Here is a 12,884-nt window from a genome sequence, read left to right on the forward strand (position 1 = left end):
GTTTTTCGTGGCAGTTGCAGACACTTCATTCAACATCATCAATAATTGTTGCTGTGACAATATATCTTCAGAATTTTGAATACATAAGACGATAGCAATAGCAGCGTTATAGTACATAAAGTATAGATAGTACATCATCGTGTGTTTAAATAAATTATTCATTACAAACCTGCGGGAGGGACTGCTACTACAGCTTACTAAACAAAATGCTGGTATCACAAATGATAAACTTTTACGTTCTGCCGAAAAATGTGTGTAAAATGAAGTATTCTTTTTTCCATTTTTTTTAAACGAAAAAACACCAAAACTACAATCACATCAGTATCCGTTAAAATGATAAGTGTGACTTGGAAACATGTATGGTAGTAAGACTTTATTTTAGTAACGTTTTAAAAAAGCATACCAATAAGCTACAAAACAGTTGAGATAATTCATTATGATATTATAAAAAAAGACATAAAGCAAAATATCCTAAGAATTATTTTCTATTATAAAGACAAAATATAGACGGGGTAAGTTAAGGAAAGGCAAAGCTGTTGATGTCTAGCTTTGTTAGGGAAACGTTTAACAGTTTTATGATAATCCAGTGTCAATTTCCATCATGCTAAATAGTGTTTTAATACTCGGATGTAATTCAACAAGAGATCTAAATCGAGATTCAAGACACGGATCTTGTAAAACTTGAGGACTCTAAATGCGTTTTAATTTAGTTAAGCAGTGAAAAAAAATTGTTACCTTAAGTATGCCCATAACATCAAGTCCCCTTTCTTTCCCACTTAAAACAAATTCCCTCCATTCAGGAATGACGTCAAGGGACCCCTCCAATGAAGAGTCGGAGGTCGCTAAATTTTGCTTCCCTTTATAAACGGTGTCATTTTTTAATTGTTGAGCTTGAAATTCATCGACGTGTTTTGACGGTGCTCTAGATGAAGGACCGCGACGTGCTCGAAATGTATCAGTGGCCACGGTTTCGTTCAAAACGGGTGTTACAGTATTCACTCGAGAAGTCGTTGTTTGATTTTTTGTAATAGCCAAAGATAAAGTGTCCCGAAGAAACGACGTTGGTCCAGCTTCATTTGTTAAAACCTTCTTAATATAAAAAAAAGAAAATAAAACTATATTATCAAATATATTCTTACGTTATTGGCTATTTGAGACCAAACCACATGGGACAAACATTTTAATGGAGGATCATCGCTTAGTACTTCGTCTGAAGGTTCCGTTGAGTCATTAGCAAAAGGGGCCGTGAGTTTTTCAAGAACTGAAGACATTCTCCACAATGAGTCACTTTTCTGAAAAAAATATTGTTTTCTAATATAAATAATGATTTCATTTAAATCTTAATTCTACCAAATATATTGCTAAATTTAAAATAGCTCGTGATGAAGTGGTACAATGTTTTGTGGTAAACTTTTCTTCCCTAGAAAATGTGTGTAACAAGCTAACAACTCCAGGATCAAAAAAAAACATGTTTGCGTCAAGATTGTGTTCGTGACATCTAGTTGAAGAAAACAAGTCAGACAAGTCTAATTTCTGATAAGATGGAATATGAAAAATAAGCTGATTAAGGTAAAACATACAGTGGGGAGTAGATTCGTAGCACTGTTATTACTAACGTAGGTTTCTATATCATTTATTTGTTGGATCAGCGCATTTATGCGGTGTACAATACTCTTGTTTTTCTCAATAATTGATGAATTTATATTACTACAATGGCGATTTAACAAAGTCAAAAAGGTAAGCAATGTATATAATAATACTCCTTTTGTTGATGATTCCTCAAGAATAATTTCTGTCTGGATTTGTGATGTGTTGTTTAGATCTTGAACCGTTGTGGACTTTTCATGGATCAAACTAGATTGATCGGGTGCCGCATCTGCAGAAAGATTACTGAACCCTAAAGATAAAAGAAGTTGAACAGAGTATAGATTTGAATCATTTATTAAGGTGGAACAAATCTTGACAAGGTAAGACGCAACCTCAAGCACTTTTTCAAAATTAACATTTTCCAGGTTGTTTTCGACATCAGGCAATATATGAGTAAAAAATTCGAAAACAGACGAAAAGATACCGTTTAATTGTATAGTTGCCTCAGGCTCTCCAGTGATAAATTGCGGATTAGAGATGAGAGTGTCATGTGATTTGGTGTACGTGAATGCTATTTGTAGAAAGTCTTCCTGAAATTTGTAAAACGATAGTAATCTAAGAATGGGGTGTCTGCTTATTTCCTCAAAAAGCGTCAAAATTTGTATGACGACTGACAAGGATAAACCGGACCAGTCTGCATGAGATGTGGCTAGTTGGTCTGTTAAAATAGTTTCTCTCTTATAAGTATCGTATGCAATGGGTAATTGGTTAATGATTGTGGAAAGCCCTGTGCAGCAAGTTCGTAATGACTTTTGATATCCTTGCGATATATTGGAAGCATAAGAAGGATCGGATGAGATTTTATTAGAAGAACGAGATGCTTGAATCAAACTTGGGTTTTCATCCTGAAACACACTTTGTTTCTGTAAAAATATTTTAAACTGGTTTGAGTATTTTAATGACCGCATAAATTTATCATTTTCTTGATCATTTATTCGATTCTGGTTATGTGAACTTGGAGTATTGTTCGTAATGTTGCTTGTCGAAGTGAATGCAAAATAATCAAATGATAGAATTTTAATGCCGCTTGACAGTAAACGGCTAAATAAAGGAAGAAGACAGTCAAATATACAGATGAAAATAGGTATCTTAGACCATGAGTCATCCAGCATCGGAACGTTCTGAAGTGTTTGCAATCCTGCTGATGCTATTTTTAAAAAACACAAAGATGCTTCAATTGAAGGGTCTGTTAAAAAATTTAAAGTTGAATCAATTAAAATCAGTAATCTAGATAAGACGAGTAAGCGGGACACACTAGTGGCTTTATTATCTTTCACGTCAAGTAAAAGATGTTTGTATAGATTTTTTGCTATAGAGTGAGCAGTTTGAAGTATAAGATCAAATATAGGAGGCCCGTTTGTTTCAATTAAAATAGAGAGTGTTTTAGATACGGAAGCATGTAGTAAATGATTTGAAGTATAGACTCCCATAAGCAATATTTCAATAAATTCTCCAATATTTTCTATATTTAATTGTTTATATCGGCGAAGAATTTTGTAAAGTGTTTCAGAATGAGCTTTGTCAGGATTAACTTGTTCCTTATTAATTTGTTGCATCATTTGTTTCACACAAGCTGCAGAATTCGTAGACTGCAAAATATCATTAACGGATAACCCAAGAAGCATTGTGGGTGAAAAGTTTGATCCTATTGCAGTTTCAATAGCCTCCTCACCCAAAGAGTTGTTTAGTAGCTCCCAAACACGGTCCCAAGAAGTCCATTCTACATTCATATCCGATTTCGCTTCTATGGATTGAGATGTTTGTTCTTTTTTTTCAAAACAACTCTTTGATTCGGGATCAAATACTGAGAAGGATAGCAGATCAGAAGTATTTCCCATTGATAAACGCCCTAAGCGCCTTTGTGAAATGAAACTGTGACACTCATCCTCTATTAAAGGTGGTTGATCGCTTAATTTTTTCACAGGTGATGATTTAACTAGAGGAATTTTGATAACAAGAGAAAACGGAAATGTTCCAATATTTAAATAGTTTCGCATTTCTTGGGGAAGATTGATTCTAGTTGACAAGCATAAGGTTGTCATAGATGCAGGCAGTTTCGATGTCACGGAAATTCCTGCTGGTGCATCATTTCCTGTTTTAACATTTGTGTTTTCTATATGGCGATGCTGAATATACATTTGTTTTAATCGGGTTATTACCGCCTCGAAGTTGCGACCTTCAGCTCCATTCAACTCTAAAGCAATAAGAGGTAAGGTTTTGTTACCCCATGAAATAACAGGTTCATTTTCAGAAAGAATAAATTGTAAGCCATTCAAACAAGAAACAATAAACGGAGATAATATGAAATTGGACGGAAACAGTCGTGATTGTTGTATTACAGATTCAAGGAAAAATGCAGATGCATCTGGGCACTGACAACAAAGAAGCTTGATAAGTTGTTCCACTGTATCTAACGCAATAATCAAGTTTTCCATAAAGCTATTGTCAATATAAGCTACAGAATCGGGATGATCGACAGTTGTGGAACTGTTTCGGTTATACATGCATTCGCGTGAAATATGCAAAAAAAGTTGAAGTAAACGTGATGTCAGAAAAATGATAGAATTTTGCAAATTAAAATCAATTATGGTGCCTTGAAATACTAGAGACAAAAAGTCAAAACGAATATGTTTACGTTTTACACATACAACTGGTTTTAGCTTGTTTGAAATCCGCGGAAAGTAAAAGATGAAAAGACGTATAAGTGAATTTCAAAATGGCTCTGAAACAAAAAATTAAAACATGTTCAGTCATTTATGCTAGTGTACAGTACACTGTGATTGGGAGTATATCCTTAGCTGATTGATACCAAGCTCTGGCTTCTTGTCCTTGTAGTTGATCAATAAACATACTCCCTTGTCCGAGAATTAAAGAAGGTGCTAAACATGCACTGCATGCATTGAACACTTTAGTTATGGCTGGACATAGTGACGAAAATTTATTTAGAATAAGTAGATGAGGGGCCTCAAAGCAAGTACTACTAATAACCGCTAATCTCTCATCATTTCCCTGTAAACCTTTTAACAAGTGAGTATAAGCTTTATCTTCAGTATGTGTCTGTAAAATTCTTAAAATAGCTCGAACACATGTAAATAATGAACTTTTCCAGACAGAGCAATTTGGGGGAGCATTATTCTGAGTCGTTTCCTCGTTAACCTTTACTTCTTTCTCACTTTTTAACAAGGTGTTTAGCTCGACAATAGGTACTCCTAACGTCCCTTTATAACCACCTAATTGTCGAGCAGTTACCACAATTTGACGTTTATTCGGTTGTCCGGGTGTACTGTAGAGATTTCGCGCAGACCCTCCAGTTGCACACATAGGATTTGATTCAACTAAGGGTATTAATTGAAAGAATTGCATTGATTGAGTTATGATGCTAAAAAAAAAAAAATAAGGTTAATTTATTCATGTGACAACATACAGAAAGGAAGTTAAAAATCTGTCAAGTTTCGCGTAATTTGAAGAAAAAATTAGACTATTTCTATTAAGGGAATCGGCATTTTCAGATATAGTCGATTGCAGTGTATCGGAAGCCTCAAAAAATTTAACAGAATCCTCTTGAAACAAGGATGTTTTCATATCAAGATTATTTGAATTCGCAGACTCATCCAAATTAGTATAAGTTTTCGATAAAAAAAACAATTCCATACCAGTCAGCAAATCATACAGTTGATTAAGGAAACGCCAATTGGTATCAAATACCTTGAAAACATCATCGGTCATCAAGTTGAATAGAAATGTTATAAAAATCATACTTGTTTTAAAGAAGTGTAAGTTAAAGCGGGTACGAAGTATTGTAACATATTAACATCATTTCCAGTACTGCTTTCAAAAGACTCTAAATTCTCATAAGCCTGAAAACTTAAATCTCTTTCTCCCCATGCCATATGATTTGAGGAATGCTGAGATATACGGGCTAACAACAATTTAGAAATAGAGCCTTTTTCATTATTGATGCTAGCTTGCTTCTAAAATAGCAATGGATTACAAACAGTATAATTTGTATCACAGTGAGAATAGAACATACCTGTACATTTTCGTCATTGATCGCTAACCCTTTTGCGCATAACAAGAGGATAGTATGGTAACAAGTTACAGCAAGTAAGTCTAAAATTTCATAAGAGTTATTATCGCTCCAAATGCACCAGATAATGTTAACTATATCACATAAAGCAGTAAGATTTGCCAGATCTCCATTAAGATCTTTCATAGTTTTTAAAGGATCAAGTGATTGAATCGGTTTTGAAAATGGATTTTTCCTCTCATTCGAATCAAAATGTGTTTGGCGTTGCACGATGGAGCATAGCCCAACACTTAAATACGCAACAAGTGTTGAAATATTTCCCCAACAGCGAACAAAAACTCCAACATTCTTAGGTACACTTAAAAACATGGAGAGTTGAGATATATTTTGAAGGGATAACTGAAAAGGTAAATGGCTTTCATACTCTTTCGTTTCATTTTCACTCAACTTCATTTTCCCAGTTACATTGGTTATTGAATAATTTAAAAATTTATCTAAAGTGTCATGCTTCTCACTTGACATAATAAGGTTGGTTATCAAGAGAAAAGCTTCTCTAGATATACGAAGAGTGCTTTGAAATTTGGAAGGTAATTTGGACAAAATACAAACAGTTGATTGGGGGCATGGCTTAGAACTCGGTACCCACAAACATTTATGACATGTGGAACAAAGACAACAAGATAGGATGCATTTAAGTCCTAGTCTGGATTGTATAAACCAATCACACAAGCTCTCATACAATGCGCACGCTACGCTGACTAGTGAACTATAGGATAGAAGGTGCATAGAGTTAAACCATTGATTTCCTTTAAAGAAATTTTCAAATTGTTTCTCCGTGTATTCTAGTAAGATAGAAATTTTCTTTTGCTTTGAATTTCTATCCATGCTGCCACGTTGGAGTGACAAGATATCTACGTTGTTAGATAATCTTAAAAGTATATCATTCAATTTAATAAACCGCGACATAAAATGAAAGGGTTGAGTTAACTGTAAAAAATTCTGTACTTGTTGTAGATGTTGCTGTTCATTTTCTGATTGAATAGACTTATAAAAATGAAGCGATTCTTTTGGTGAACTCTTGCTATAAAGAGATGAATGGTTTTTTTTTAATCCACTACCATTCGTAACATAATATAAAAGACATAAATTTTTGATGAGTAACAAAATGGATTCATTTTCTAAAGGATTACAATCGTCCGATCCATCTAGTAAGTCAATGCATGATTGAAATACGGATATCGTATTAAAAAATAAAATCTTGGTAAAAATTGTATTAATTCGTTGACTTTGTAATAAACTGACATAAAAGCTTGGATTAAATATGAAAATTGTAAAAGGAATTTTACCTTGTACGAGAAACACTCACAATAGAATACTTTACTAAAATGGTGTAGAGCGAAGTATTAGATAAGTGGGAATCGGTAGATGTTTTGTTGTCATTCTGAGACTCTCTTGTAAGAGGTTTTAAAAGAGCAACTGCTCCAGCATAATGTTTTGACAGATTCACAAGACAGTGTAAAGCAAGCATCTGCAAATGGGTAAAATTGAAAAAAAAAATTAATTGACAAAAGACGAGGAGAATAAAATTTTTTTTTTACTTTGATAGCAAATGTACTTTTCGGTATAACCGAGTCATTCCATGCATTTAAATCCACTAATGGATACTTCCATTGGAAAGAGTTTCCAGAGGGAGTCCCTTGATAATCAAGTAAGTCAACTAAGGCTGAAGCACCATTCAAAAAAGTCACCATATCAACAATAACAGGTGATAATTTTAAGAGCATAGAAAGAAAACGTAAACAAAGTTTTTTTTTTTCATGGGATGCCTCTTTAATATTGAAATGAGGATGTTGGAATGAAGTGATGAACGGTGGAAAAGATGTTGAGGCATGGGTTAATAAAACATCTGGCTGCTCCATAATACCGCAGTAACGTGAATAGGTTCCGTTTATTTCTAAAGGCCATAAAACAAGCGAAAAAATTTTTCTCCAACACGTTGACTTTAATAAATTATAGCGCAAAACCATTTTCGTTAGGCTACAAGTATTGGAGGAAAAATCCGTACAATTTAAAACACTTTGGAATTCATGAATATATGGTTTTGTCATGACTAAAATTTTCTCTAACGACTCAACGGTAGGAAGTGAAATGAGATAAGGGTCACTTGATTGGTGATCAAGTATGTCATCGGGAATTTCTTTCATTAAAAAAGAATTCAAAGTAGATTTGTCTACGCATTTAAAATACTCAGATATGTGAAATTCATATGATTTCTCTTGTGAAGTGCCTGTATAGGCGAAGATATCGGATGCTTCTGGAATATAACTTTTTTTTTGTGAAGTGTTGTAAATAGTCACTGCATCTTCAAGACACGGATCAGGAACCAGTTTTGAAAAAGGTTGTCTCCCTAAAACGTGAGATAATCGAGAAACGTGAAACCTATTTCAAATAATACATCATTTTAATTTTAAATATGAACCAATTTGAAACAATCAAAAAAAAAATCAGGACATACTTTTTTCCAGTGGTCAAACGGATATCACTTGCACTATCAATCGGCCAACCTATGAAAGCTAATGTTAGCACCTTGAAGACTCCTTGAACTATAATACGATCCGAAACCAGAGTTTCTTTTGAATAGAAATGAAGAGAACCACATGAGTTGGTGTAAGAACTCGTCAACTCTTCAAAACAGCCAGTAACAAGAGATAAAGACGCTGCCCAGACGCGAAATTGACATGAACTAGGGTTAGGAAATGTAGCTCCAGAAAATTTAGCACTCGGTATAACATCATTGTGAGCTAAAATGTGAATATGATCAATAATAAAAGCCTTATCAGGCGGTAAACAAAATTCTTCAGTACAAAGACTTGGGTTCGACTGATCCTTTGTAATATGAAAACAACCAATACAAACACTTGGTAATTTCGTTATTTCAGACCATTCAACAAAGTCACTTTGTTGACTTTCAGCATGTTGGCGTTGTTTGATCCAATCCTGTAATGATGAGATACCATGAACTCCAGCAACAAGTCGCGCTAAACCAAAATCCGCTTTCATAGTATCATTTAGTTATTTAATAGTTTTCACACTATTAAGGGAATGAGTTGTTTTTGACCACAACTCTTTTTGAATTCAAGTTGATCAATCTAGCCTCATATTGTAGTCACAGAAAAGTTTGAATGTTTTGCCACTGTTCATTTTTTCATCATTTTAGCGTCGAATTCGCTAGTGTAAAGAATAAAATATGTTCTTCATTGTACAAGCTTTCTATATTGATATATCCTTGTTTTTCTTACATGCATTTTAGAATACTTGTTAAAAATGTCAAAAACAAAGATTTGTTTTCTTTAGATGCGACTCACAAGTTGTTACATATCAAATCAGTTGAATCATGTTTTTTTTTTGCATCATGAAAAAAATTGATTTAAGGGTAACATTAAAAAAAATACTTTTTCTTATTGTTTTTTCATTTTAATTCATTTCTATTCGTGGCAATAAATTTTTTGAAAGATACATCAGAAGGTTCTTAGACTTTTTTTTGTTTATTTAAAGTATGAAATGATGCGGTTTAGAAACTTTTCTTTTATTAAATTTTTGTTTTTAAAAAAAATAAAGTTTTTTTAAACTTTAGAAAATGCATTTATTTCGCAAATAGGAATGCCAATTTTTTTAATTCTTTTTGTACAATCAATGAACTTATCAAGTACTATATTAAAAAGATACTTTACTCAATGTAGATCAATTTAACCATTATCATGAAGCACTAATAATATGCAAGAAATTTTAGTAGGTTTTAAAACAAAAGTAAACCATGAAAAAAAACACCTTAATTGTTACTATTCCATTTTATTAATTCTTTTGCAAACAACGTTTCATTTCACATATTTCAAACCAACGCACTACATTGTTTTATTTTTATCGATCAACAACACTACTACAGTCAATGGTAGTACTGGTGCAGAAAGTATAGGAATGAAGAGAATTCGTTAAGTTGGGAAAGTCACTAGTAACGCCTAACTAAAACCATATAACAAAGATTTCAAAAATCTTTTTTTATGTTCAAAGAAAGTCAGTTTTTCAATGAATTCAAAAGAGTAAACCAGATTTCTGCTATTGTGACCGTGTCAATATAAGTTTTTCACAAATTGTACCTTGTTCAACACTTTTTTTAAAAAAAACACAACGACTCAAAATGTGAACGAAAACATATATAAAACAATATGTCGCACAAGTTTTAGTAGAAGGAAAATTATAAAAAAGATAAAATGTTGCAAGACACAGTAATTGGCAAAAAGTTCTTAAAAACAATGCTTGTTAGCAACGGTATCTTAAAGTGAAACCCCCTTAGATTACGTGAAACCTTTAAAAGGTTCAAAACTGAGAGCGATATTGCATCTTATTTCACTTTTCCGCTAAAACAAAAAAAAAAAGAAAGTGACGACTAGAAGAAATTTAAATCTTTTTGTACACACAAATCATAAACTCATGGATCGACCGTTAGTTATTGACATATCCATATCCTTCCTGAAAACGGTTCTTCCCATGGCTATTAGACAAGTATATAAAAGTGTAGATTTAACACAATTGTGTCAATCGCTCCTTTAGACTCATCAGAACTTTTTAATATCAATGTCTGATCACACTGCCCTATAATAAGGTCCAATTAGCCAATGAAAAGCTTGTAATTACTGTGGAAGATGTCACAATATGCAAATTTTTTCCGAACTAACTTAAAAATTACAAGGCTAAGGTCATGAAGAATCCAGCGAAATCTAAGTCATTTACAAAAAATGCTAGAATCAATCAAATAACAAAATACAAGAAATGTAGCATGGAAGCCATTTCAACTTTATTTACATTTGTACAGTAATGATTCGAGCCCGTCGCGTACGCTGGCTCTTTTTTTTTTTTGTTAAAATAAAAAAGTTTGAAAGGTAACAAAAACGTATTGCTTTCTAGCCAACGTGAACTATTGAGTACAATCCAAGGTTTTGACAGTCACATTCGTCACTAGTCTACTTGATAAACTTTGATTGCGGTGCGACTGCTACTACTACTACTACTACTACTCTTAGTCATGGTACACATGCCAAAGAAAAATTATTTAAAGAGATATTGCAGCATGTACTGCTATTCAATACGGGAGGCGAAATGAATATATTAAAGACTTATTTGAGTAAATTCACCGTCAAAGTGACGCGGCTATTGTTCTAAAGAGGATGTGCTGCGATAAAGAAAATTTGAAATTTCTGCAAATCGTGAATTGTTTGAACAAGCAATACCATAGGTGGCTTGTTTCAAAAAACTTAGTTTTATTTTTCTAGAAGAAACTCGTTCACCAAACATCACTTAACAGGTACTTTGAAGGAGAGACAATAACTGCAACGTAATAGTCTGCAAGATAACTGTGGAGAATTTGTAAAATATTTGAAATCTGCGAATTGCTGAAAACGTATATTTCAATATGAGAGATTCCAACTAATTTTTAAAAAACTATAATAGAAAATTATGTGGTGATTTATTTTTGCAATCATCCTCTATATATTTTAAGAAAATCAGCGACTATTTATTGACATTACGTTTATTCCGAATTGGATGAACCTATTTTATTCCTCAAGCTATCATCCTCCTTTTACAATCGTACAGTGTACTTTTTAATAATTTTCGCGGGAGTAACAATTAAAAATTTTGGGAAGCAAAACAGTTAAAGCTTGATAGTTAAAGGGTTAGTAAAAGTAAAATGGAAAACGAACGTTAAACTGGTATAGATTTATGCAATCAAAAGAATTGAGGTGTTCTCTATAATGCTTAACTCTCAGAATCCATTTAAATAAGGCGAAAATGTACAAAAAGTGACCAACAAATTAAAGTGTTGAATGCCGAGCTTTGACCTGACAGTGTCTAGTCAATGGGCTTTTATCAAATTCATTAAAACAAGATGATTGTTAACCATTTAAAACTGAATTAAAGTGGTTTTGCAAGTTGAAACGGTTACGAATGCGTTTTGCGCGTCTCTTCTGATCAGCAAGTAGGTATAAATTTTTTTGAAAAAATTCGTGTTCGTTTGCTCACCACAAAAAAAAAAAATACATTGTAAGGCTGTTGCAGTTTCATAAAATGAAAGCGTTCAACGAAATCATTTAAAATTGTAAAAATGACTTATGTTTTCAAAACTCAGTAAATTTTAACGATGCATTTAAAAAGAAATGCTCCTCAAGACGATCGCATTAACTTTTTTTAAATTGTATTTGTGGTCATAAATGAAAAAAGAACTATTTAAAGAGTTGATGAGCCATTGGAAATGTTAGAGGGACAGATTGTGGGCTCGAAAATCATACTCCCTGCCAACCTCCGTTCGCGACGCACCTATTCTGTAGCCTAGAAATCATTGACGAATAAGCGGAAACTACTTGTTAGCTAGGAGCCGTGTCGGTAACAACAATACTCTCTATGATCAGTGTGTGTTCACTATAAAAACAGCCTGATGTAATAGACTTGAGTTGTTTCAACATTGGGTGGGAACCGAGACTTCTTGATAAGTCGTTTAGGTATCCATGGCACTCTCAGGTGCATTTATGGTTGCCTTTTGAGGATAGGCTTTGAAAAAGAAGCATACGCATACTACAAAGACGACATTCAAAGGTCTTTTTTGTTTCAGCAAACAAGGCTTCAACTTTAAGAATGTCTTGCATGACACAAAAAAACGGGAAATCATTTACACGTTAACTGGATGGAGTTGTGAATGAAGGAATTCTCATACAGAAAAAGTATGCTATAGAAAACCATTGACTAAAGTGGTGGACTTTGATTTAATAATAAATGAACCTAAAATCTTGGACATAAGCTGCTTTAGTGATGACAAACTGGCTGTGTTTCATTGATTTGTTATGCGAACAGACACTCACCGACAATGGTAAGGTACAAAAATATGCGTCTCCTAGCTGGGATTTCGTATCAAATAATGATTTGATTGCTACGGATGCCATAATGTTTCATAAAATTACACTATTTTGGTTTAGGAATAATTTTTACTGGTTGACTGAAAAATTTGCAGGCGTTTCACCAATGGAGAAATAACGAAAAGTTTTGGGGAATATGAACAAGTCATCATGATATGTTTTTTTTCTCAACATAATATCTAAAGACTGAATGAGAAACCTTTTTACATATCGGTAACAAAAAAAATGGCACAATTGAAACGTTCGAG

General features: G+C 33.2%; 1 protein-coding gene across 3 annotated transcripts; it reads right to left on the minus strand.

Annotated features, from left to right (window-relative positions):
- Positions 1-308: 308 nt before the first annotated feature.
- On the minus strand, positions 309-4,243 carry LOC128882887 (uncharacterized). 3 transcript variants are annotated; one of them, XM_054134706.1, is made up of 6 exons: positions 2,072-4,243; positions 1,581-1,987; positions 1,351-1,533; positions 1,140-1,292; positions 736-1,089; positions 309-690 (listed from the first exon to the last, which is right to left on the minus strand). In XM_054134706.1, the coding sequence occupies exons 1-6, from the start codon at positions 4,149-4,151 to the stop codon at positions 574-576; spliced, it is 3,294 nt and encodes a 1,097-aa protein (XP_053990681.1). In that variant the 5' UTR covers positions 4,152-4,243; the 3' UTR covers positions 309-573. The 3 variants fall into 3 exon arrangements, with proteins under 3 accessions (XP_053990681.1, XP_053990680.1, XP_053990679.1); XM_054134705.1 differs by having other exon boundaries at positions 736-1,086; positions 1,581-4,243; XM_054134704.1 differs by having other exon boundaries at positions 1,581-4,243.
- Between the last annotated feature and the right edge of the window lie 8,641 nt (positions 4,244-12,884).

This window comes from Hylaeus volcanicus, unplaced genomic scaffold (genome assembly GCF_026283585.1).
Source record: "Hylaeus volcanicus isolate JK05 unplaced genomic scaffold, UHH_iyHylVolc1.0_haploid 12197, whole genome shotgun sequence".
Taxonomy (NCBI): domain Eukaryota; kingdom Metazoa; phylum Arthropoda; class Insecta; order Hymenoptera; family Colletidae; genus Hylaeus; species Hylaeus volcanicus.

Excerpts from the sequence above, each read along its gene's own strand:
- LOC128882887 (XM_054134704.1), bottom strand. The coding sequence starts at position 4,151 with ATGTATAACCGAAACAGTTCCACAACTGTCGATCATCCCGATTCTGTA. Across the intron at positions 1,534-1,580 it reads CTACGAATCTACTCCCCACT|AAATTAGACTTGTCTGACTT; the intron begins GTATGTTTTACC and ends CCATCTTATCAG. Across the intron at positions 1,090-1,139 it reads GGTCTCAAATAGCCAATAAC|AAGGTTTTAACAAATGAAGC; the intron begins GTAAGAATATAT and ends TTTTATATTAAG.